This window comes from Labrus bergylta, chromosome 9, assembly GCF_963930695.1.
Source record: "Labrus bergylta chromosome 9, fLabBer1.1, whole genome shotgun sequence".
NCBI lineage: Eukaryota > Metazoa > Chordata > Actinopteri > Labriformes > Labridae > Labrus > Labrus bergylta.
The window spans coordinates 29,371,566-29,395,110 of NC_089203.1; the positions used below are offsets into that span (position 1 = coordinate 29,371,566).

Consider the following 23,545-nt stretch of genomic DNA (forward strand, 5'->3'; position numbering starts at 1 on the left):
TGGGTTGCCCAAACTAACATTTTATGTTTGAAGTGACGTGTACAAAGTTCACAGAGGAAAAGGGGCTATTCTAAAATCAATTAAAATTCATAGATGAGCACCGGAGACTATTTATTCTACTAGCTTTAGCCATTAAACAGGATGTTATTTCCTTAAAATACAACTTTATGGGATACTGTTTTTGGCCAATATTCCTGTCTTTAACTATGTGGTACTATGAAGTCAAAATATTCACATTATGGCATGGAGTTAAAGACAGAATTTGTTTTGTATTGGCAAGCTTTGATTGTAATTTAGGGGATTGCTATGCATATTTCTACTTTGAAAATCGAATCAATCACAATCTGTTAGAAAAATAATTACCTTAAGAGAACAAGGAACCTGAATTTTAAACAAAAAAAATGTGCCATGCCAAATTCAAAGATCTCTTTTTAATACATTGTTTTGCACATATGCAGTTGATCACTCAATTGCGCCTCTAGGGGGCGACCAGGTACATTGTATATGTACATCTTTGATTGCAGATCCCGTAACAATGGTGACATGGGTATTAGTTAAGACAGTTGGCTTAATTACTCAAGTCACGCATGACGTGTATTCCTGTCACAGGCTGTTTTTATCCAACATTGACCCAAATAACTTTAAGAGACTCAGGAGGAACCAAAACATATCATCCCTGATAGACTAAAGAGTGTCCATCGGGTACTCAACGTCACTTTTTGTAATTACTGCTACAAAACATCCCAAAAAGTTTGCGTTAAATGCAAGCATGCCGTCTTCTTTTTAAACAGCTGGAAAGATATACTGGATGACAATCACCATCTTACCTTTCAAAGTATTAGTGCTTATGAATCCTCCCCTAAAATGACTTTTAGGGTTCAGAATTAAATAAAAAAAAAGATTACTTGCAATGTAAATATGTTGCAACTGAGACAACAAATAAACACCCCAGGCACATGTCACATTTTTTGCACTCTTTGTTCATACGTTAAGTTTTTCAGCAACAACTTTTTGACATTGATACAGTGCAAATGCACAATAGCACAACAGACACCATAAGAGATACATATTATTTTTTAAAGTCAATACAGCAGATTAAAATAATTTGCTTGTTTGATTCCCCCCCGCTAAACATAAATATGTTGGTCCTTGTACGCCTTCAGTGTCCAACAGACACGTTTTTGTTCACTGGTAGGGGCCCTTAAACACAGAAAAACGTTTGGAATTCAATGGCAAGTCATTTTCCAAATGTGGTCGCCAACTTCTGCGAGGTCATGAGGTGTGGTGAAGCCGGGCACTGTCAGCATCTGTTTCCCATTCTGCCCAGGAGCAATGTGATCATCTGCGTCAGTCAGTCCAATCAGCTTCATTCATCCCATCAGCCGTACTGGATCAATTTAAACCATACTGTAAACCAGTTCTGATGTCAAACATGTCTACTTTGTCTTGATATGCATATTATATTACGAAAGAGAACCTAAGACCTGAGAAAATATCACATTTCTGCGATGTAAGACACAGAAGAAACAGTGCCGTTCACCCCATCAGTTCAACCTCCAGCTCTCAGCAGCTTCACACACTTACCAGTGTCTCCAACAAAAACAAAACGACAAACACTTACAACAGATGGACATACACATACTCAGATGGCTTAAGTAAAAGCTGACTCTGTCCATCTTCATATGTACAGATTAATTTTCTTTTTTTATATCAGTAAACATATGGTCTTTGCAGTTGTATTTTTTTTTTAATCTGGCGATTTTTTTCCTTTTGTTATATTCAAAGTTTAAAAACAAATTATGGAGAATTCAAAAAGGGGCTTTTAGATTTCAGGCAGACAACTTGCGATGGCTTCTGATCATGGCGGCGCTGCTTTCTCAGCATCACTCGATGGAGACGCGGCCTCCCCTCGAGGCATTTTAGATCTGCACATTAATAGTGATGCTCAAACACAAACACAGCCAATCATTTTTGAACCTCCCACCCCCACCCTCACTCTTCAAGCCTCATACCACCTTGACCATCGTTCAGTAAGACAACAATTCCCAAACCCTAACAGACTTTCTCAAGTCACTGGTCCCTAATCTCCATTACCAACTCCCTTTTCCTTCATGATCGCCCTTCTTCCCAAACATATGGCATTTGTTTACTCGCTCTTCTTGGCGGCAGCAATGGCCGAGGATTTTTTCTTGCTCAAGTAGGCCTCAATGAAGAACTGTACAAAGAGCACAAAGTAGCTGAGGTACATGAGGGAGGACCACACAATGTTCTGCATGTGGGATGGACACTCCTGGCCCTGCTGCATCCACGAGTACACCAGATAGTTGACCACACAGCCCATAAGCATCTGGGTGATCTGGGTAATTGTGATGAACATGGCGAACTTCCGGGACACCCTGAAGCCGGCCGCCCGCAGGGCGTAGTAAGAGTACATGACAGCGTGGACCAAGTAGTTCATGGTCATGAACCAGCCGCCACCTGCCACCATGTCTTTGTAGGAGTACCAGGAGTAGAGCAGCACGGTGATGTGGTGGTACCAGTGGAGGAAGATGAGCTTCTGCTTCCTCAGGACGATGAACAGAGTGTCACCTGCAGGTTAGACAGAAGAGAGAGGGGAGGTTTACAGAGAGGATGGAGAGGAGGGGAATGATGACAGGAACAGGAAGACAAGGAATATCATTACAATTAGCACACACAGAAAATATTGGCCTAGCAAACTTTCTAAACCCACAAAGCTGTGGTTCTGCAATGTCTAAAAAAAAAGATAGATGGCTTCAGGACAGATACAACCTTTTATTTAAAAGTTAAACACTAATCCATCACAGTTATTCAGAATGAGGCCAAAAAAAGAAATCCCAATTTGGATTAAGATTACTTACACCTCAACTAAAAACCAGCGCAAAGTTAGTCACTGTAATTATACATTTATAGTATTTATATTTTTTGTATAGTGGTTGCCATGGTTTCATGTAACTGTGAGCTGTTATGTGTTGAATGGCAGTAAGGTTGAAATGGTGGCTAACAGCCAATACTCTTAGTCAGCTGGAGTCACGGTAAATTGGACGTTGTTAGCATAGTCTAGGCCAGTTTGTAATTATATCTTCTTAATGGGAATGTGCCAAGTCTTGCAATATATCATTTCAATACAAACTGACAACACACTCCTTGAAATGAATGTATGATTCGATTTTCCAACTTCAGGTTAATGAAATGTCTCATGGGACACAATAAATGCAGACAAAGAGGGGAACCCCGTGTCCATGTATGAAACAGTCTTGACTTACCCAGTTCTGGTGCTTTACTAAGTACAAAGGCGTACGCCCAGAACTTGCTGACCGGCCCGTTGTAAAAGCTCTGGTCGCAAACTGACTGTTTCAGCCCTTTCGTCATGAGGATGTAGGTCATGTAACTCCCAGTACGGATGGCACCAAATATACTGCAAAGAAAAGAGGGATTAGACAGACATACCAAACACCATATTCATAACTGTGTTGACATGGCATGTTAATTCAATCAGTTGTAAATCTACTGACTCACATGAGTAAAAACATAATGTGCAAATTAAAGCAGCAGAAGTTTATGTTTTTGTGTATTAGTTTGTGTATGGCTTGAATGGCTGACGTTGAAGTGGTCCCACATTGTTATGAATTAAGCCAATCACAGATTAAACTGTTGGCTCTTTTTGAAATTAAATACTTTAATGTGTGTGTGAAATCTATTTCCGCCCTCAATAACAGCAATGCTTCCTCACCTAAATACAGCGAGCGTGAGCGACCATAGCACCAGCGGTTTCCTCAGCTCAAACTTCTCCCTCTGCTTCATGACATGGCGCCCCCCGAGGATAAAGGCAGCGTAGAGTGCAGAGAAGAGAAAGGACTTCTTCCTGTAAAAGCAAAGACATTAACATTAACATTTTCACATTTTAATTGCCATGAGTTTAACATGCTGGGGATGTTTTGTCTTTTCACCAGTCACTGCGTAATCTTCAGAACCGCCCACAAGAAAGAAATAACATTTAAATGTGTAAGAATTCAGTCCCAGAGCAGCATGACAAGTGAGCAACAAGCAGCCAGTCAATCATTTATTCACTTTGAGCTTCGCTTTTGTTGTTTGATGTTACAAAGAAAATGAAAAACATCTGAAAGCCAGAAATCAAAGAGACATAGACTTTGGTTAAACCAAACCAAACATCCTGAAGGTCATTAAAAAGACATTAGTGGGAGTCACAAACCAAATGTTTTAAGTAAGGAATACATTACCTTTAAATATTCTTGCAATAGGCTTCAAGCAAAAACCAAAGCCCTCATTGAAATGGCATGGATTATAAAATTAAGTACAGACGATCAAGGGCGATTCTAGAGTCTGATGGGGGGCCCTCCAGCCACCATTATGTCTGCCGGTGTCCTGACACTCTTCCTCTTTCTTTTTCACTCCCTGACAGATAATTCCTCTTCATTTCCCTCCAGGGACTTTTATTGACAAACTATGGTTCTCACAAGAATATTACATGAGAGTGAGTTCTGTCAGATGGGGCCCCATTAGGGAGGTTTTCGGGGGGCCCCTTACTGGCCTGGAAGCCCCAAGCAAATGCCTGTCTTGCCTGTTGACAATCAGCGCCTCTGCAGGCCATGTGGAAACTGTTCCTGAAAGGGACTCAGGTCTCACTTGAAGCTGAACATCATTTTTATTTTCTCACTGGTTCAAATTATAGAAACATATTTCCTGTTTGTTCAGCTAAAGTCTTCTTCTCTCTGCTCTTCTTCCAGCAGCTTTACAATAACCATACAACAGAACTCAACAATGGCTGAGCTGACTTCACAAGCCACGCCTGAAGTAATGATGTAATGATTTGTGTCCCGCTCTGACTCTCCCAAAATGCTTATCTTTCACTTTACAGTTATTGCTCCTATTCAGGCCCACTTTGCCACTTTTAATGGAGGACTCGTGCTGGAGCACCAGCTGGCCCGACTGAATTTCAAGAAATGCATTTCCCCAGAGCTCAGCACAATCACAAAGCGCAGGTGGTCTGACTTGACAGACTGGATGCTGAGTCGACCGACGGTAGAGTGGGGCATACTGAAAGTGGAGCAGCTTTGTTCCAAAACTCTGTTAGGTCTGCTGGACCAGGAGAAGAGTGATCGTTTGCAACAGAAAGCCAAAAAAAAGTTGGGGGAAATAACTTATTTAAGTATGCAGGTGCCAACGGGTTAAGTATTAATGGTCAGATGATGATACTGACATCAACTACGATCCTTAAAAAAGATAAAAGCAAGAAGAATAAAAATGTAAATTAAATGATAAATACAAGTGTCAGGTCTGCTCCCAGAGGAGGATGCACAGACACCAGGAATGAGGCATTCTGGGAGCCCTGGGACCGATAGTCCTGAGGATTGGGTTTAGCATTAAAGTAGCCCAAAAGTCAAATGTTCTAACTCTGTTATGTTGTTTATGTGCTGCTGGTTAGAGGTAAGACATGATGCAGAAATTAAACACCAACCTAAAATACAGTACTGAGCGGTATTACAACACAAATCCTCTCCTTGAGTGTGTTATTTTTATTATAATTATCATGATCTAAAAGTCTGGAGAGAAGGACCATGTTTTCATGGTCAGTTCTTTTTGTAATACAGGACAGTTAAGTAGCATGTGGGTTTTCCAGTTAAGTGGGCTGTGCAAAGCTCACACTACAAAGGCAAACATTTCTCTGAAAAGAGTGACAAAGGCAACCTCCAAAACAGCAACCCATCCTGTTCTGCAGCATCAGTTTAATGCAAGAAAATATGTTTCTATGCGTCCTCCCAGTGCATGTCATTACACAAGAACACCTTCCTTCCCCACCTTGCCGTGCACGTGGAGCATTAACTGCTGTTGTCATAACAGCTAACAATCAGCGAACTCATTTTAGAAACAGCCGAAGAGCAATAACAGAGCGAGCTGTTTGGAAATGAGAGGGATCATTGTGTGTCAGTATTCAGAGAATGAATGATGCCACCTTTCTGCTCCTGCAGGATGCCCACTGACTGGTTTAGGCCACCTCCGCAGAACAAAGGACAAAGCAGTACAGTCAAAGACAAACAGCTGCCTTCACAGAACGACAACAGGGTTGGACTGCAGGATGACATCACTGTTTCTCAAGTCCACACGAAGGAGGGGAGAAGAGAGCAACACAGAGGCCTACATACTGTACAGAGCAACCATCTAAATACTCCCTTCAGTGTACTGCTGTCTGAGCTCAAAGGTCAAGAGGTCAGGTTGATATATATGGTCTAAGCTGGGATGCTTCATTGTCCCATTCTAGCCTGCCAGATTTGGCTTTCATTTACTTTCTTTCAAATCAATCAGTTGTAATGATCAATGCTTTATTTACTGTAATTCTTCCTCTTAAAAATTAAAACTTTAAACTGTAATGCAGAATGACACACATGCTGGAGTCAATAGATGTTTTGCTGCTTCAGTTTTCCAGGACAGAAACACTAAAGCAGATTATGAAGAATAATAAAAGTAGACTTTTGCAAACTTTTTATACAGTTTGTTGCTTTATAGGGATAGAGAGTAGTCTGTTTCCTTGTGTAACTCTCTCTGCAACCGGCATCTTTCTCATTTTGACACATGTTTGGACTTCTTTCCGGTTGGTAAGATGCCATAATCCATTTCACCGACTTAAACAAGTTTAGACTCGATCAAACTGACTGTGAACTCTACACCCAGCCTAACCCAAGTACACAATGTTTTCCCCTATATGTTCTTCTTCTAGGGGTGGTCCCACCTGGCAAGGGTGTAGGGAGTGGGGGGGCACATGCAGGGAACACATTTTTCTCATAATACTAAACTCATCTCAAAACAAAGACCAGTACTTTGTATGTGTCTTTCTGTTGGTTTTTAACCTACATTGACTTGATAAAGTTAAAAATTATACCCTAAAATATTGTACTTTAATGTTGTAAGTAGTTATGATTGGTGGGGAGAAGGGGAAAATAAATGATGCTCCTCTGAATGCATGCACACACACCTTGTGCCAATCTTTCTCATCAATGTCATCCACAGTGACTGACACGGATTCTGCTGAGAGAGTCACTGTCTGGTTTGCTGTAAAAGCATTTCCTATTGACGCCGACAAATCCAAACAAACAGAAAAAATCAGAAGATAGTGCTGAAAGTTCCAGCCTCTGATCCTCCCCAAAAAAGAGCAGAGCAGGGATTTAACATAAAGGCGCTCAGATAGTTAAATTAGTGTGAATAAAATTATGTAAATTGCTAAAATAAAGAATTTGGAGTGTGCCGCCACTCTAAATGGATGGTAGGATTAAAACTGTGTGCACCTAAATAAGGAAAAGGCAGATGAAAACTATTCCTGCAATGTTCTTTTATAATCAGACTCAAAGGTATTTTGAGGATTAAGTGTTGTATTATTATCATGATGTGCAAGTAGACTAGGCCAAAGGGGAAGATGTGCATGGCTACTGCAGCAGGTTTAAAGGATGGATTACCCTGATGTCAGAAAAAAATAATAAAAAGGGCAAAGCAAGCCAAGGGCATGGTCAAGGCTCACCGGTTGGGGGAGGGGCTGCTGTTGTCTTTGCTAACGCTGTGAAGTGCCAGCTGCAGCCAGGCTGTGTCTGCAGTCACAGGAATCTATTTAAGACATCAGTGTGAATTCACATCATCCCTTCATGCTCCCCCAGTGCCTCTGCAGCTACAACTCTCTGACCCACCTTCAGGATTCAGATTCAGGGTTTCCCACTTCTTGGTGATTGAAATAAACTGAACTCTCACAACATGAACGACGACATACGAGTGATTCTTTTGGATTTTATAATCACTGGGATAAAAGCCACTCTGTCACAACTCGTTAGAGGTAAAACATATATTAGTGGGGACACAAGAAGTTATTCATCAATGACAAATATTCAACAAATAGCTTCACCAGCTGAAGAGATTCTGGCTTCTTAAAGGTACAGTCAGTGGCTTTTTCCTAAAAAATGAAATGTAGACTTAGTTTTATAGAAAAGTAATGCAGCTCAATCATCACTGCTGGGCGTCCATACATGTGTGGTAGTGACTGAGTCTGTAGAGACCCTGGCCTCCGTCTGGATTTGGATGTTTTGGTTCATTTGGGACATTTCTTGGCGTGGAGTGGGTGTGTTTCCCCCAGCCAATGACAGCGCCCAGGTGAGTTTTGGAGTGGATACACTTCAGCGATTAGACGCCATTCAAACCAGCGAAGAAGAGAAAATATAATCATATACCAAAAGAAAAGCCAAGCAGATAAAGCTCGTTCCAAATCGAGGGTGAACCTTTGGGTTTGCTTTCACCCACAGACACGAGATGGTCTGCTCTCTGTTGGACAGGCAGCTGTTATACACCTGTGGTTAGCTTGTGCTAGCTTGCTAAATAACTCTCTTTTCATTACAACAGATATAATATTGTCAGCTAGCCTGCAGTGTAGGTACAAGCAGTAAACGTACACATGAACCGTGCAGTGGGTGAGCGCTTCAGGTGGCGCTGAGCTCAGGTGGAGGGGCCCAGTTTGAATGTTGTGTTTACAAGCTGCTACCACGTTAGACTCTACCTTTAACACCCACTGAAACACATTTTCAGACATATATCATCTCTTTTACACTTTGTGATGCATCTTAAAGATTGAGGCCATTCTGTGGAAATAAATATTTTTGTTATCTGAGGCAAAGGCAGCCCACAAAAGCACCATGTTATGAAATCCTGGTTTCTCAAATATGAGGATTACATTTTATTCATGCTATTTAGTTTATGAAGAGTTCATATTTAGCATATTGCATTCGCTTCAGTACGACACTAAGACACCACACCGTGGCTGTGGCTCAGTGGCAGAGTCACCTGATCCTGACCTGCTATCACTACATTGGACAATATATTACAGCGGCATGGCAAGAAGCTTGACTCTGCTGTTTGTCGGAGCGGGCCGAGGCAGCACAAACGAAAAACCACAACGTCAGAGCTCTTTTGGGGAGCATCAGCATGGAGCAGTAACACAATCAGCAGAGATTTTGTGCTTGCTGTAAAACATGCGGATGTCCTCCAGCTGAGATTTCCTCAAAAAAAAAAAAAGAGAACAGCAATGGTCTCTTCTTGAAAGAGTATAGGGACCCTAGATCTTCAACATGAATAATGGATGACAAAGTTAAAGTCGCTTTTTTATGTCCATAAAGCGCTTTGTACTGAAAGAAAAGTTTACAGACCAATCATGCTCATATCATTAATTAAATACTTTTTCTCCTTGAGTGGTTTTAAAGCAGTTGTTCCTTATGTTGTTAAACCGTGCATTGTGACAAATGTTGATTTACAGAAACCGCTAACTAAAGAGAACAATCAAAGTACACATCCAGCCGGGTCATTCTTCAAAAGCTGCTCATTTAGGGAGGGAGGGCATCTCTGGCATGTCTTTGTCATGTGTGGTTGTTATTTCAGGGTGAGGCCCCGAGTGAGAGGCTGGGCGTAGGCCATGTTTTCACTGCTGCTGCAGAATAATAATGCTGAATATCTGAGATGCCCAAAAATACAGGTGTTCAAATCACACAGATAATGTGGTCCAGCAAAACAGTGGATGCACAAAATGATCAATTACAAATGACAAAACTGTGCAAAAAAATAATACTTTATCACATCCTATCCATTTATAAGTGTTTCTGGTGCCTTATCCATCCTATATCATATTGCACATACTGCATACACATCTGTATAAGAATTGATATATGTACAGTATATTGATATATGTGTATATAGGGCTGTCATCATTAACGTGTTGATCATGATGTAATTAAGGTCAGAAATTCAAGTATTGATTGTTTTATTGCATTAACGTCATGTGCTTGTATTTTGTCCCTTTAGGTAACCCTTAGATGAGCCATTGCATTGTCTCCCTGCTGTCACGGTGATGGATAAGAACAACACTCCTGTGCCTTTGAGTGGCTCATTTCCCTTTGTGTTTGGAGAGGTCTATTAGTCTGTGTGTAAGGCTGTGCACAACGTTTCATGCTTTAACCACCTCCAGGGACAGAGGGGGACCCAGCCGGTCTCTGGGATTGGTACAGTGGGAGTCCCGGGCTGAAATGTTTGGGAAACCCCTGCTCTATTCTCCACATGGTTTATACATTGTTGTATTTGTGGCCGCACATATGGCTCATTTTGTACCAGGTCACTTGAATACTGTTTACACTTTGGTTTTTAGTTTTGTGTTTAGTGAATGAACTTCCAAACTCCATGTGATCTTCAGAGTCCCTCTGCACCTTTAAGAAAAAGCTAAAGACCCAGCTCTTTCATGAATACCTACTAACTTAATGATGATGGTCTCCATATTATTGATGATGATGATGGTAATGACGATGGTTTTTGTTTGATAACGACGACTTATAAGATGGTTTCTATACTGATTAGAGCTCTCAAGAACTGCCCTCAATGTTGTGCTTTGCCTCTGGTCACTTCCTGTCAGCACCTGTGTGTCCAATCAGACTCAAAGCTGATCGTTTGCTCTTACTCACATTGTTCCCTTTTTTCTAGATCCTTGCTTGTGTTGTTCTTACTCTCTGATGTACGTCGCTTTGGATAAAAGCGTCTGCTAAGTGAATTGTAGAATTGTAGTGAATTGTTACAAGCTGCTTATTAATTAAGTATTCTATCGACCTATCCATCTACATATATATCCTTCCATCCATCTCTCTAAGTATCTATCCATCAAATCCATCCATTCAAGTGTCTATCCATCAATCCATTCATGTACATATCTATCCATCCATCCATCCATACTAGCAGGGCCAGGCATCATCTTATAACACTATAAAACTGTATCACAATCAAAATGTACTTGTGTACTATATTCCTGTGGGTTAAGGCTTGTACCTGTACTTGCACAAACCCTAGTGGTACATAACATAATAGCTTAGGTTGCTGAGGCTGCAGACCCTCCCCTCCCCCACTGACAGTGTTGTATTAAAGCTGCTGGATAACCTGCTGTGGAACTTGGATCTGTATTAGCTGGTCCAGGAGATTTTAACGGTTACGTAATCCTGAGTTTGCGGTCTGAGGATGAGTCTGCATGCTGGTGCCCGCAGGCTGGTGTCTCACTGTCTCATTGGAGTGTGTGTTTGCAGTGTCACATTTGCAAATGCAACTGCATGCACAACACTGTGTGTACACATGAGTGCACATAAACACCAAACTCCCTTCAGTAGTATGTAATGTAACCTGATATTCCCTGGGCTTATTGTCTCTGTATCTACCACAGTGGGATAAATCAGAGTTACTGTGCCAAAGTGCAGGATGAGCAGCGAGCTACTAAATGAGAACAAGAGTTGCTGTAAGTAAGACCTGGCTATTACAGAGCAAGCTGTGGACAAAGAAGCACGCAGATATAATCCAGTTAGAAACACGCCATCTAGCCCCCAGTAACAGCATGCGATCCCCTGTTGGACTTAACAGCAACCAGCCTTGTATGTAATATAAAAATGTGAGATAAATCACTCATCTGCTTTATTGCTTTCTGCATCTAGTCGCCCACATTTATCTGCTCAGGAAAACATGAGGGTACTCCTCTTGAGTGATAATTATTTCAGCCTGTTAAGTGCTTAGGAGCATCTTGAGTCATACTTATACTAAGTAGCCAGAGCCTGCGTTGTATTGTCTGGCACTTAATAGTGCAAACGTGATGTACAGTTTTACATTTCTGTATTCAAACTATTTCCAAATAACAGGGCCGCCACACATTAATAGAATATGTGTGATTCACTTCCAAGCCTCTTGATGAAGATTTATCCTTCCATCTTTCGACCAACATGTCATCTCCGACATTGGTGTGATGTTGAAAAATGTTTACAACAGAAGCACCATATTTGGTTTAATATATGATACGATATGATACGACACGATACCTGTAGGATACGATACGATGGGATACAATACGATGCTCTTTATCGTCCCCCTGGGGACATTTGTCCTCTACTCAAGTGCTGCACACATTTGGCAGCGTCTACACAAGAATAAAACAATAAATTAAAATAGTAAACCATATGTTAACAGAAAGGCACACCAATGAAAACCACTGGTAATACATTGTGCACGTTACCCATAATGCACCAGACCCACATTAAAAAGAACAGATACGATGACAGGATGAAAACACTATGAAGCTATATGACTACCCATCCAACCTCAAGAAGCTTTGTGTGAATTCAAATGTGATGTAAACTATTAGCCACATTTGGACATTGTTGACGACTAACAAAATGTAAGAAAAGTCACCAAAACCAAAAGGATTTTTTTTCTAAAAAGAGCCTATTTATACCTTCTCGGTTTGTGACTACTGGTGCTGCTGCCATGGACTGATCTTTTGATGAGCAGTCCCTGTCTTGTGCACACAAACACCACATGATGGCAAGAATGTGCAAGTCCAGCACAATGGCGACCCAATATTTACCTTTGGTACTTCAGAGGGTAGAAATGTTATTGTGTTCAGAATGCAAGGCATATGCAACTCCACTGGTGTAAAGTTGATGGAGATGGCAAGAAAGCTGAAATATGCTGCTTGGGGAAGGGGAAAAAAATGAAACCCCGCCAGAAGATTGGACCCAATGGGGCAGTGTTTCATCTGACTGAGTCAACATCACATGTGATCTCTTAAATGTATCTATGTTTGTTTTCTAATAGACATTTTGCCACTTGGAAAATGATCAAGCTTGGAGCCGGATATAGTCTGCCTCCTTCATGAGCGGCGACATATTTACGAGTTTATCAGTTTGTCAGTAAGTACGGAACTGTTCTTTCCCTCGTTTGCAGCAAAGCTTTTCTTTGACAGCCTGATGACATCTTATAGTGACATAAGAGTGGCTCTAGACTCCAGGCAGAACTTAAATCCTGCAGAGCCAGCCCACATCTTCATCTCTGGTTTCACCAGTTGCAGGAAGGACAGAAGCCGAGCAAACAGCAAGCCTGGGGAGACCTCTGGGGGAACATGGTCGGAAAAGATCAGCATCATCGTGGGATGCTCTCGTCCATTTGGCATCAACAAGCAGAACCAAGACTTTGTGAATCTAACTGTTTAACCACCAGGAGGAAGCAGGAGAATTGCACTCTGGAATAAAGATTATATTTCTTGATCTAGCATAATTATAAAAGTTGTTTGCTTTGACTTGATTTGCTTTTGGAGTCTTCAAAGAATAAATAATCTCTTGGTACTTTTTATGGTAAGCAATGAATTTAGGACTACAAAAATAACAAAGTACAGGTAGCTTATGTTTTTGCAATAAAGGCAGCCCAATGCTTTTGACACATAAAATCAACAAACATTTTGTATTTATTGTATTTATTGTTACCACTCTCCACAATGTTCTGCATTGCCACTAGGGTTGTCATGACACCAGACACTGGAAAAATATGCTGAAATATGTATACATGTTTTGATACCACAGCAACAGAAACAGAAATCCTTGGCACCCAAAATTGGGTAATTTCTTGTTTTCAGTTATCCAAAATTGCAAGTAAAAAGCTGCACACTGTCTAAATGACACAAATGTGTTGTGTCATTTAGACAGTGTGACGTTGCCAATCTATTTGTGCAACTCAGCGAGAGTGCAGAAGTTTTCTTGTAATTTTATGACTCCCCCTTCCTATTCATCTTTCTCTTATGTAGCTGAAGTTAATTTTTTATAAGGCTTGGTACTTTTTGATACCATCAATCATATTGTAACATATACACCTACACATTCACACACTGATGGTAGAGGTTGTAATGTAAAGAGTCCATCGAAGTAACTAATCCATTACACATGCGGCTGACGAAGCAGAGGGAGCAATTCGGGGTTAAGTGTCTTACCCATGGACACATCGGACATGTTGCCTCAGCAGCTGGGGATCGAACCCTTGACCTTCCGGTTGAGAGACGACAGACTCAACCAACTGAGCCACAGCCGCCCCAACATGAGAAGTATTGAAAATCTCAACCACCTTAACTGTGACTTTAAATCATGTATCCTCTCTCTTTAAAGCACACATCTCAAAACCATCAAATCCATTTGCCTCTTCAATCCCATCTCATCTCTGTTCTGTCCACTGAAATCATACCCTGGTGACAGAATGGAAGTCGGGTGTATCTTTTGGTCTCAGCCATCCAACAGCAGGGCTCGAGCACCCTGAGACAAAAGGCTGGGCTGCTCGTTGGCGGAACAAGTAACATGAGACTTGAAAGGAAGAGAATTATCGTCTTAACTATTCAAGTGCAATTGTAACCTGACCTCCACAATCAGTTAATGAGCTATAACTCTGAATGAAGAAAAGGAAGTGATGAGCTATGTTAAGTCAAATAAAACCATCAAAACTAAGCATCATTCCTATAGCCAACAACAACACTAACAATTTATGCAAAAGACTAGAGCTGCTGAATCATTAAACAGATGTGGGAATAAACCTTAACAGACAGAAAAGAAGAAGCAGCCAAAAACAAAGATCTCATTGTTCATTCTGGCTGCATCGCCCTCAGACTCTGCGTCCCTTGTTATCAGTCCAGACCAAAACCCACCAGAGATCCATCAGAAGTGAAGAGACCTGCGGGGATGCTGTCTGTCCTGGAGGCTTTTCAAAAAGGGAAAAAACCCGACAACCACATATTCCAACCAAGCAACCTGCATTGTAATGAGACCCGGTGGACGTCTGTGAGGGCTCAGAGTGAGTCAGCAGGTAAAATGGATAACTGCTCTGGTTAAGATGGGAATGCTGCACTGCAAAAACACAACGATCTTAATACCAAACAGGCAGCGCCATGTTCTGCAGCACCATAACACAAAATCGTATCAAATGCATTGACATTAGAGACACAAATCCCAAATGCATCGATACAATGCCAACGCTCACTCTGCTCAGCATACATAATCCTCAACAGCACGTTACACAACCGTCTGATATACGATCATTCTGATTTGTTTATTCCAATAACACTTTTTTTCCATCATGTGAGCACCTACTCTGTTAAATTATATGCTTTTAAATCTATTATGTTAGCTTCTGAAGCCTGTTAGTACTACACCAATGGAGGTATAAGCAGCAGCTGTACAGTGAAGCAGCTTTTGATGTACACATGGGTAGAACAAAAGGATCGTCAGAGGGTTTTATTTATAATGTTAATAGATAAAATACCACTGCTATATGGTTTCTTCAAATGTATTGAAGAAAAACGAGTGCAAACGTTAAATAATAATCGGTTACAAAAAAAATGTAATCGATAATCGTTTTGTAGTCCACATTTCTGTAAATGTTTCTTGTTGCATTGTGGGTTCTAGGATCGGCCTAATTCAAAACAGAAAAAAAGAGCACGAGTGCAAAAAGAAAATAGATGACAAACAAAGCGCTGATAAAGGCTCTGTGCTGAAACGTGTCCGTTGTTGATCCGTACGCTGCTACCCTAACAAAAATATCCCTTTAATTAACCCCCCTATGAATTCACAATGAACAAAAAGTCCCAAACAAACTAAATATACAAAATGATCTACGAGAGTTCAGTTCAAATTGTCTTTTTAGTCCACAGAAAAAGAAGGACTTTCACTTTGCGATTACCGCTTTACTCCGTCAAACCAAAGACGTTTGATCCTCCAGGACAGAGCAGCATAACACGATGTTTTCATATATTTGGGATTTTTAGATGATTATTCTTTTAATAACTACAAAACAGAACAACCTTATGGGGAGAGAGAGCTCATAGCGGACGGACGAGCGAGATTGAGCGAGTGTGTCATGACGCACAGAGGAGAAAGATGAAACAGTTCACCTGTTCTACTGTAACTTCATTTCCCAGAGTACAGTGTGCTCTACACTGCAGACTGGAGTCTTTGTTAACACAATGTTTCTGTCAAAACAGCTTCAACGTGCGATAAGTGCACTGACGTCTGCACGTCCGCTCGCCACACTCACTGCTCTGATTATAAGAAAGTGTTAAAACGGTCATAACACGTCTGTGTGAAGTTTTATTTGAAGTTTGCTGTCTGTTGAAGTAAGAAATGTTATATTTGAATGTTAATACAAAGGCATTACTAACAATTATTAAAATCCTGAAGATTCAAATTAATCAGTAGATACAGTCGGCATCGCGTCATAGTTCATAGTTGGGGGCGGGGCCTCCCGTGGGGGAAAAGAATCACAGAAAAAAAAAGAACTACAAAACGATTACTCGAGTACTCGCTTTAACAACAGGAAGAGTCATCGATTAGAGAACATTTTGCATTTCTGCACCCCTAAAATGTATACACATGTTTAAACATATCAGGTAACGAAATGACAAAAAACACCAATGATAACTTGATAATTTCATACATTAACCACTTCATTCCACCCCAAAATAAATCACATTTCTTATTATTGTTACGTATGCATTCAGCATAGTGGACAAAAATCATGTATTAGCTAAATGCAGTTAGTGAGTTACTGACATTTTTTTTAAACAATGAATCTGATATCTGAAATGGAAAATTATTTAACACCCTGAAATTTCCAGTTTTAAATGTAGAGTACGTAGATTGGTCCTAAAAAATTAAATACACACTTGGTTAAAAGCATCTGCTCAGTGAATTGTAGACTTATACAAAAGTTAAGCTGCTCGATCGTCCCTTCTGGGCCTCCATACAGGTGTGGTGGTGACTGGTGACTGTGTCTGCAGAGACCCCGTCCCCTAACTGGATTTTCATGTTTAGGTTTGGTTGACTCGGGGCGTTTCTGGGCGGGGAGTTGGTGTGTTTCCTCCAGCCAATGACAGAGCTCAGGTGAGTTTGGGAATGGATACAATTCAGCGATTGGATGCTTATGAAGCTTGTTCCAAAACGAGAGTGAACCTTGGGTGGCATTCACCCACAGACGCAGAGTTGGTCTGCTTTCTGTTGGACAGGCAGCTGTCAAACACCGGCAGTTAGCTTGTGCTAGCTTACTAAAGAATCTGCTTTTCCATTCACATGTCATTTTCTCAGGTAGCTTGCAGTGCAGGTACGATCAGTAAACGAACATGCTAACCCTGCAGTGGGCGTCTGCTTCTGGTGGCAAACTGGAAAGGTTTGTTCTGCACACTCCCACCCAACAGTACCTGTCACATGTGAAGCTAAAACTTTCACTTTGACTTCTAAAACTGAGATACAAAGTGGCTGCACGGGCTATTTTAGTCTCTTTTATCCCTCTCTAGTCTTTTCTTTTGACGATGAGTCGTACTTTTGAAGGATATGTTTTGAATGAGGGGCTTTAATAACATTTCAGCTGATGTGACTCGTTCAGAGTTGTACCTGACTTCACTTTGCACTTTCATTCCCAGGCCCCAGGTGTTTTGAGATGCTGCTGACACTCTTAAAAATAACCACAAAGCAATGACGACAGCAGTATGTGATGAAGAATATTTTTCCACCCATCTATTTTTACCACCTTTCTCATTTGTCCAGCAAAAACCGAGGTGTTATGTGGTCTGTGCAGTCAAGTTGCACAGAACGTTAGTTTTAATTGCTCACTGATATTGGCTCACCTCTACAAAAATCAGAGGCCCTGCATGCATGTATTGAAACTAAAGCACATGCATTGTGTTGTTCCTGTTCCTCAGGTGCTCCTTCATACAGTAAGCTATGGGAGGAAACTACAATGACACTTCCTTTTTCTGATCTTCTTCTGTTTGCTTCATTGTTCTCTCATCACAATGCCGAGCTGTCCGCTGCCAGCCTGAAGGGAACACATCAGATCAGTGTACCAACCTCCATTCATCCCTGCACAACAATGACATACGTGAACATACACATGTGCAGTGCTTTCGCAAAAAACATCTGTCTTTGAAATGCATCACCTTTAAAAAGTGATTTAAAGTGAGAGCGCCTCAGGCTGCACTCAGAAAAAGACAATAGACTGGAGTCATCAATAAGACGTCAGATGGCCCAAGGGCCTCTGCAGAACAAAGCACAACTATTTATGAGACACACAGCTCATGACTGATTATATTTGACATTTGAAAGGCAAACGTGAGCATGATGAGAAACAAAAATATCTTTTTAGCCTTGCTAAGAATATCAGTACGCAGCAACTTACTTTACATGCAGCTCGTTATAACCACGGCTGAACAATCTTTGATCACCAACACTGGGAGAAAAGGATATCAAACAGGTACTGAAGAGTTTAATGCACTGTGATTTAAACAGAAATAAGAGAGACTGCATCGATGTGTATGCTGCTTTAATCCCTCCTTGGTCCTGCAGGTACTTGTAGCAGCGACAGTATCCATGTATAATGTAGACTTAAGATAAATAAATACAGTACTATATAGGGGTGTAAAGGTACACGTTCTCGGACCGGACCATTTCAGAGCTGGTATGGGACACAGCTTTTAGTTAGTAACTTGTAAAAAAGTTCAAACATAAACTGTGCAAACTGTGCAGATTACTAGTTCCAGATTACCTGTCGGTTTGGACAGTTTCATATAACCGGGATGGAGTTCGTTTTACGGACTTACTCTTAAGTTTCGTTTTCATTTTCAGCGATGATCCCGCTCCAGCAGCGCTGCTGCATGAAAGGGGAGACACGTCTGTGTGGGAGAATAACCTGCAGCATGATAGAATGAACACCTCCCTCCCCAACAGAAAACCTTCTGATAGTAGTTCTGAACGGGCCAAAGACATAAACAAATGCCACTGAAGTTCTTATATCGACAGAGTGAAATATTAATAGTTCTGCAATGAAACTGTCCCAGATGTGATTATGTTTATTATGTGCTCAAAGGGCATTCAAAAAACTGTTGCCTTCATAAACTAAAAGGTGTCAGTGTAATTAAAAAGAAATATTTTTACATATAGGCTATATTAATTACTTCATTTCATTCTAAAATATTTTATTTCATTCCTATCTTTTATTTATTGGAGACTCTTTTGGTTGAAGGATGCAGCATAAGTTTATTTTATGTTTTTTTTTACAATGTTTAATTTAAAATGTTATTAAAAAGTAACCTGAGCAGGTGTACAAGTCTGAACTGTCGATGCTGCACTTAGCCCAATGTGTAAAAGGGAAATTATAAATGTTCCTCATAAAGAAAAAAAAGTGTTGCCTCAGGTCCCTTTACTGTACAGAAAATGTACCGAACCGAAGCTCCAAAACTGAGAACCGTACCGAACCGAAATGTTTGTGTACCGTTACACCCCTACTCAGGGACGCTGCCAGGAACTCTGGGCCCCATGAAAAGAGTTCTCATTGGACCCCACCACAAACCACAGTGAGGATGTCTGAATGTTAAAGGAAATACAATGAAAGTTATTGTTATGAGCACACTGTGAAGAAAGACTTCTCTTTAGGCCGATAACTTATTAAAAACTAATTTTTAACCGCCCCTGTCAGTTAAGGGCCCTTAGAATTGTCCTGACTTTTCTCCCCCCTAAGTTGCCCCTGATTGTGAGTTCTCGAGTGTTAAGATTTCTGTAAGTGCCCATCCCTAATGTAGACCGGGACTTAAAACTTTTATTTTGAAATCTTTATCTGATTCTGACCCTGAACTTTTAAAATAATGTAAATGGAGGCGTAAATGCTGAGCAATTTGGACTTCAAATAACGCTGCCATTGAGGCCTCACCCAGGTGATTTCAAGAAGAGGTTAAACTACTCATTTGTTTGCTTGCTTTATTTATTAATAAAAAGATGCAAGTTATTACAAAAATAGGAAATTCAGAAACAGAATCTTAAACAATTTGACGTGAAACACACAAACACACAAACACAGAGCTATGTGACAACTTGTCAGTCACAAAAGTGCAATCAACAGTCGGCTCAGTTCCTTTGAATTTCAAGCCCAGATAGCTGAAGGTGCCTCACCCCGGGCTAAACACATGAAGGTGTGGGGTTAAAGTATGTTATCAATGTTCTACTGCACGTAAAGCTTTTTGTTTTAGTCTTTGTTCACATCCTTTGCATTCACAGTAGTTGAGTTTTTTGTTCTCTGTCTGACCCTGAAGTCATAAAAACATGTGCAGCTCAGTCAGCTTCTCCCTCGACATTATGGATTTAATAAAAAACCCATCAAATCCTTTTTTCTCTTTTTTTTTTTTTTTTTTGCAGTTGTTTGCCGTATATAAGCCATGAGCAGCCCAGTCTGACATCCTCCACTGCCGGAGCAGCAGAGACAAGTCAGCTCAGATCAGCTGCGACGTGATTGGCTGATGCTCTGTCAGCAGACATCAGAAGATGAACGTGATTGGTCAGTTCGTGGTACCAGGGAAAGGACAGCTCCTACACTCTGCTGCCATGCCGTCTCCCCCACACACAAATGCAGATTTCATTCCAACGAACAAGAACCGAACTGTTGAGAGACCGGCTGCAGGAGCTCTCCTCAAAACTTCAGCTAAAAATAACAAAAACGTTTTTTTTTAAACTTTGAATGAGATGACAGAGGAAGTGAGATGACTGCTTCCTGCTCACCATGTGCTGCTCTCTCTCTACAAACCCACTGCCTCTGAATGTTTAATGAAGCCTGTGCTAACTTTACGCATGACTCATTTTGATGGGCTGTGAACCACTTCTTGCTCAACCTGACACACACACACACACACACACACACACACACACACACACACACACACACACACACACACACACACACACACACACACACACACACACACACACACACACACACACACACACACACACACACACACACACACACACACACACACACACACACACACACCCTGGATGACGATGACCCTTTAGACACTCCACTCTGGATATTTGCACATACAGTATAACCCTCCATATGAAATGCATCAGTGCACACAACCACACAGCAATATTTACTGAAGATCAGGAGAAACACGGGGAGGTATCAGTGAAGTGTGATCGTGCTGTTTGCACAAAGTCCTGCAGACACAGACGAGGGCAAACAATGATAGTGACAACAATCAGGTTTGATCTGAAATCATGGAGCTCTGAATATGTAAGTGAAGATCATGCTGCAAGCTACTGCTTTGATCTCGGTATGTTTGAGTCCTTCTTTTGCCAAAAACAGTCGTTTGTTAAGGTCTGTTTGTCCATTAATGGCTATAAGGATGCCTGATTTACTAATCCAGTCGTCTTTTCTTAAAGCAAAAACACAATCCAGTCTCTGATAACAACTTCCACACAGTTTTTCCTCCAGTTTTCTAATTTGTGTGAAATGTTTCAGTTTCATGATGACAGTTGGGAAGAAATAAGTTCTTGTTTAAAATCATCGATAAGATTTAAGTTGTTTGCAGCTATTATTCATTTTTCTGTCAAGCAAAGATTGTATTGCACATGTTGTTGTTAGCATGCAATACGTTGCATTTAATGAACTTTATAATGTGATGATGGGATTGTTCATCTTTTACTGAGTATGAAAGCAGCGGTTTGAAGACATATACCCTTCGACTCAGCAGCACATTTCCTTTATTATTCTCAGTATTTTATAGTGTAGATGATCAGTCTATAGATCATACAGGATGGTAGTAATACACTCATAATGAGGTGCAAGGTGTTAGGTCTTCTGTTTGTTGATTTTCAGCTTTCAGTACGGTTTCTGGATATTTTTTTTAGCTCTGACTTGCACAATAACACGCAGTATTCTGGCTGTGCATCCTTCATACGCACAGTCCTTCACAGTGATTGTAAAGTCTGCAGGAGGATGCAGCTCAGCAGCATGGGGGTGCAGGCTTTGGTTCAATATGCCACTGGGCCAGTGACTTGACTCTAAATGGATGAGGCAGCCGCTGTAGCCATGGATGACCTTTACAATAGTAGTATCGCGGTAACGGATGCAGGGAGAAATAAATCACGGGAAATCAAGGACAAATCCGTCCCGTTTAAAGATGCGTGATGCCGAGAAGCGGATGTAGTGATGTGAGACAACAGCATCCTGACTCAAAAGGCCCCTGCGTGATTTTTGTTCATTTTATGAAGCCACAAGCTGCAATTTGCGGATGATGACAAGAGAGCTGATATAACAGGATACAGCGAGGTTTAATCCCGGTGAACGAGGCTGATGCATGTGCACCGTTACAGCATTCACGTTACCCTGAGCACGTACACATCTCGATGCATTCTCGATTTAAACATATAGAGGATGAAAACCGAGCAGCTGGCATCATAATAATGGTAGGAAATAAAAGCCTTACCAGTTCTCCTGCATCCATCGGATGGCTTCGTCCTCGTTGAACTGTCGCTCAAATTCGTACTCTTGCAGAGCGAGCACCGACATGCTGGCTGTTCTGCCTTTTAATCTTCACACTTGCTGCTGAAACAAGACGATACTCGAGCTGTTTCTATTTAGTCTGTTTCCTCGCGACCCTCCACTCGCATCGCTCGTGCTGCTTCCAGGACCTCGCGGTTGTGCGCGAGCAGATCGGTAGTCGCGGCACCTTCCTCCTCCACCGGCTGCTGAGCCTACGCCCTCTTCCCACCAGAGGACCCCGGGTCCTAACGCCGCCGGGTTCAGGCTCATCTGTCGTTACGACAGTCTATGGTTACAACCCATTTGAATATAAGGGACAAAAAATGACTAAAGTATAAATTAATTAATTAATTAATTAATAAATGTTGGGAGAAATGCATACAATAATGTATGAATAAATAAATAATTAAATAAATGCATCAATAAATATATAAATAAATATATAAATGCTGAAAACAATACATCAATGAATAAATAATAAATACACTCTGTTAATGAAAAAGGCTATTTATATATTTTTACATGTATTTATTCATTTATTAGTGTATTTCTACAGTTATATATGTATCAATGCATACATTTCCACATTAATTGAGTTATTAATTTATTTCCGTATTTTTACATTTACACATCTATTTATTTCTGTGTCCAGGTCGTAAGAGGAAAAGTATTTATGTAAATTTGCTTCTGTCTGTTTTTCAAAATTGAGCAATCCTACTTCAATAATGTTAGGACGGCCCACTTAATTTAGATATTTACTTTTCCTTGTACAACATGGACACAGAAAAACAAAAATAAATATATGAATATATTTATGTATATATTTATTGATGCATTTATTTAATTATTTATTTATTTATACATTATTGTATGCATTTCTCCTAACATTTATTTATTTATTCATTTATTTATTTATCTATTTATACTTTAGTCATTTTTTGTCCCTCATATTTGAATTCAATTCTGTTTAAATGTGTTCACCAGTGGCGATGATAGAGTCTGTTGGGGCCCCTGGCAGAAATTAATTTGGGGGCCCCTCGTGCCAGTGTCCCAACAATTAATCCTCTTCCTTTTTCTTTTTCACTCCTCTTCATTTTCTTTGGTGACTTTCATTGACAAACTTTGGTTTTTCACAGCAACAATGCATGCAACGATTAGCAGGGCAACGAGAAGGTGCTGTCAGATGGGGCCCCCTTGAGGAGGTTTCCTACTGCAAAATAAAATTTGCACATTTTGAGAAACTGTTGTGGTTTAAAGTTTGTCAGCCATCAGGGGCCCCTTACTCTGATTCCAAGTTTTTTTTTTAGAATAGAATTACTTTATTGATCCCAAACTGGGAAATTGT

General features: G+C 40.7%; 1 protein-coding gene across 1 annotated transcript; it reads right to left on the minus strand.

Annotated features, from left to right (window-relative positions):
* elovl6 (ELOVL fatty acid elongase 6) lies at positions 1-22,388 on the minus strand. Its single transcript, XM_020645089.3, has 4 exons — positions 22,145-22,388; positions 3,752-3,883; positions 3,285-3,436; positions 1-2,589 (listed from the first exon to the last, which is right to left on the minus strand). The coding sequence occupies exons 1-4, from the start codon at positions 22,225-22,227 to the stop codon at positions 2,147-2,149; spliced, it is 810 nt and encodes a 269-aa protein (XP_020500745.1). The 5' UTR covers positions 22,228-22,388; the 3' UTR covers positions 1-2,146.
* Between the last annotated feature and the right edge of the window lie 1,157 nt (positions 22,389-23,545).

Excerpts from the sequence above, each read along its gene's own strand:
- elovl6 (XM_020645089.3), bottom strand. The coding sequence starts at position 22,227 with ATGTCGGTGCTCGCTCTGCAAGAGTACGAATTTGAGCGACAGTTCAAC. Across the intron at positions 3,884-22,144 it reads CGATGGATGCAGGAGAACTG|GAAGAAGTCCTTTCTCTTCT; the intron begins GTAAGGCTTTTA and ends TTGCTTTTACAG. Across the intron at positions 3,437-3,751 it reads CTCACGCTCGCTGTATTTAG|TATATTTGGTGCCATCCGTA; the intron begins GTGAGGAAGCAT and ends TTTTCTTTGCAG.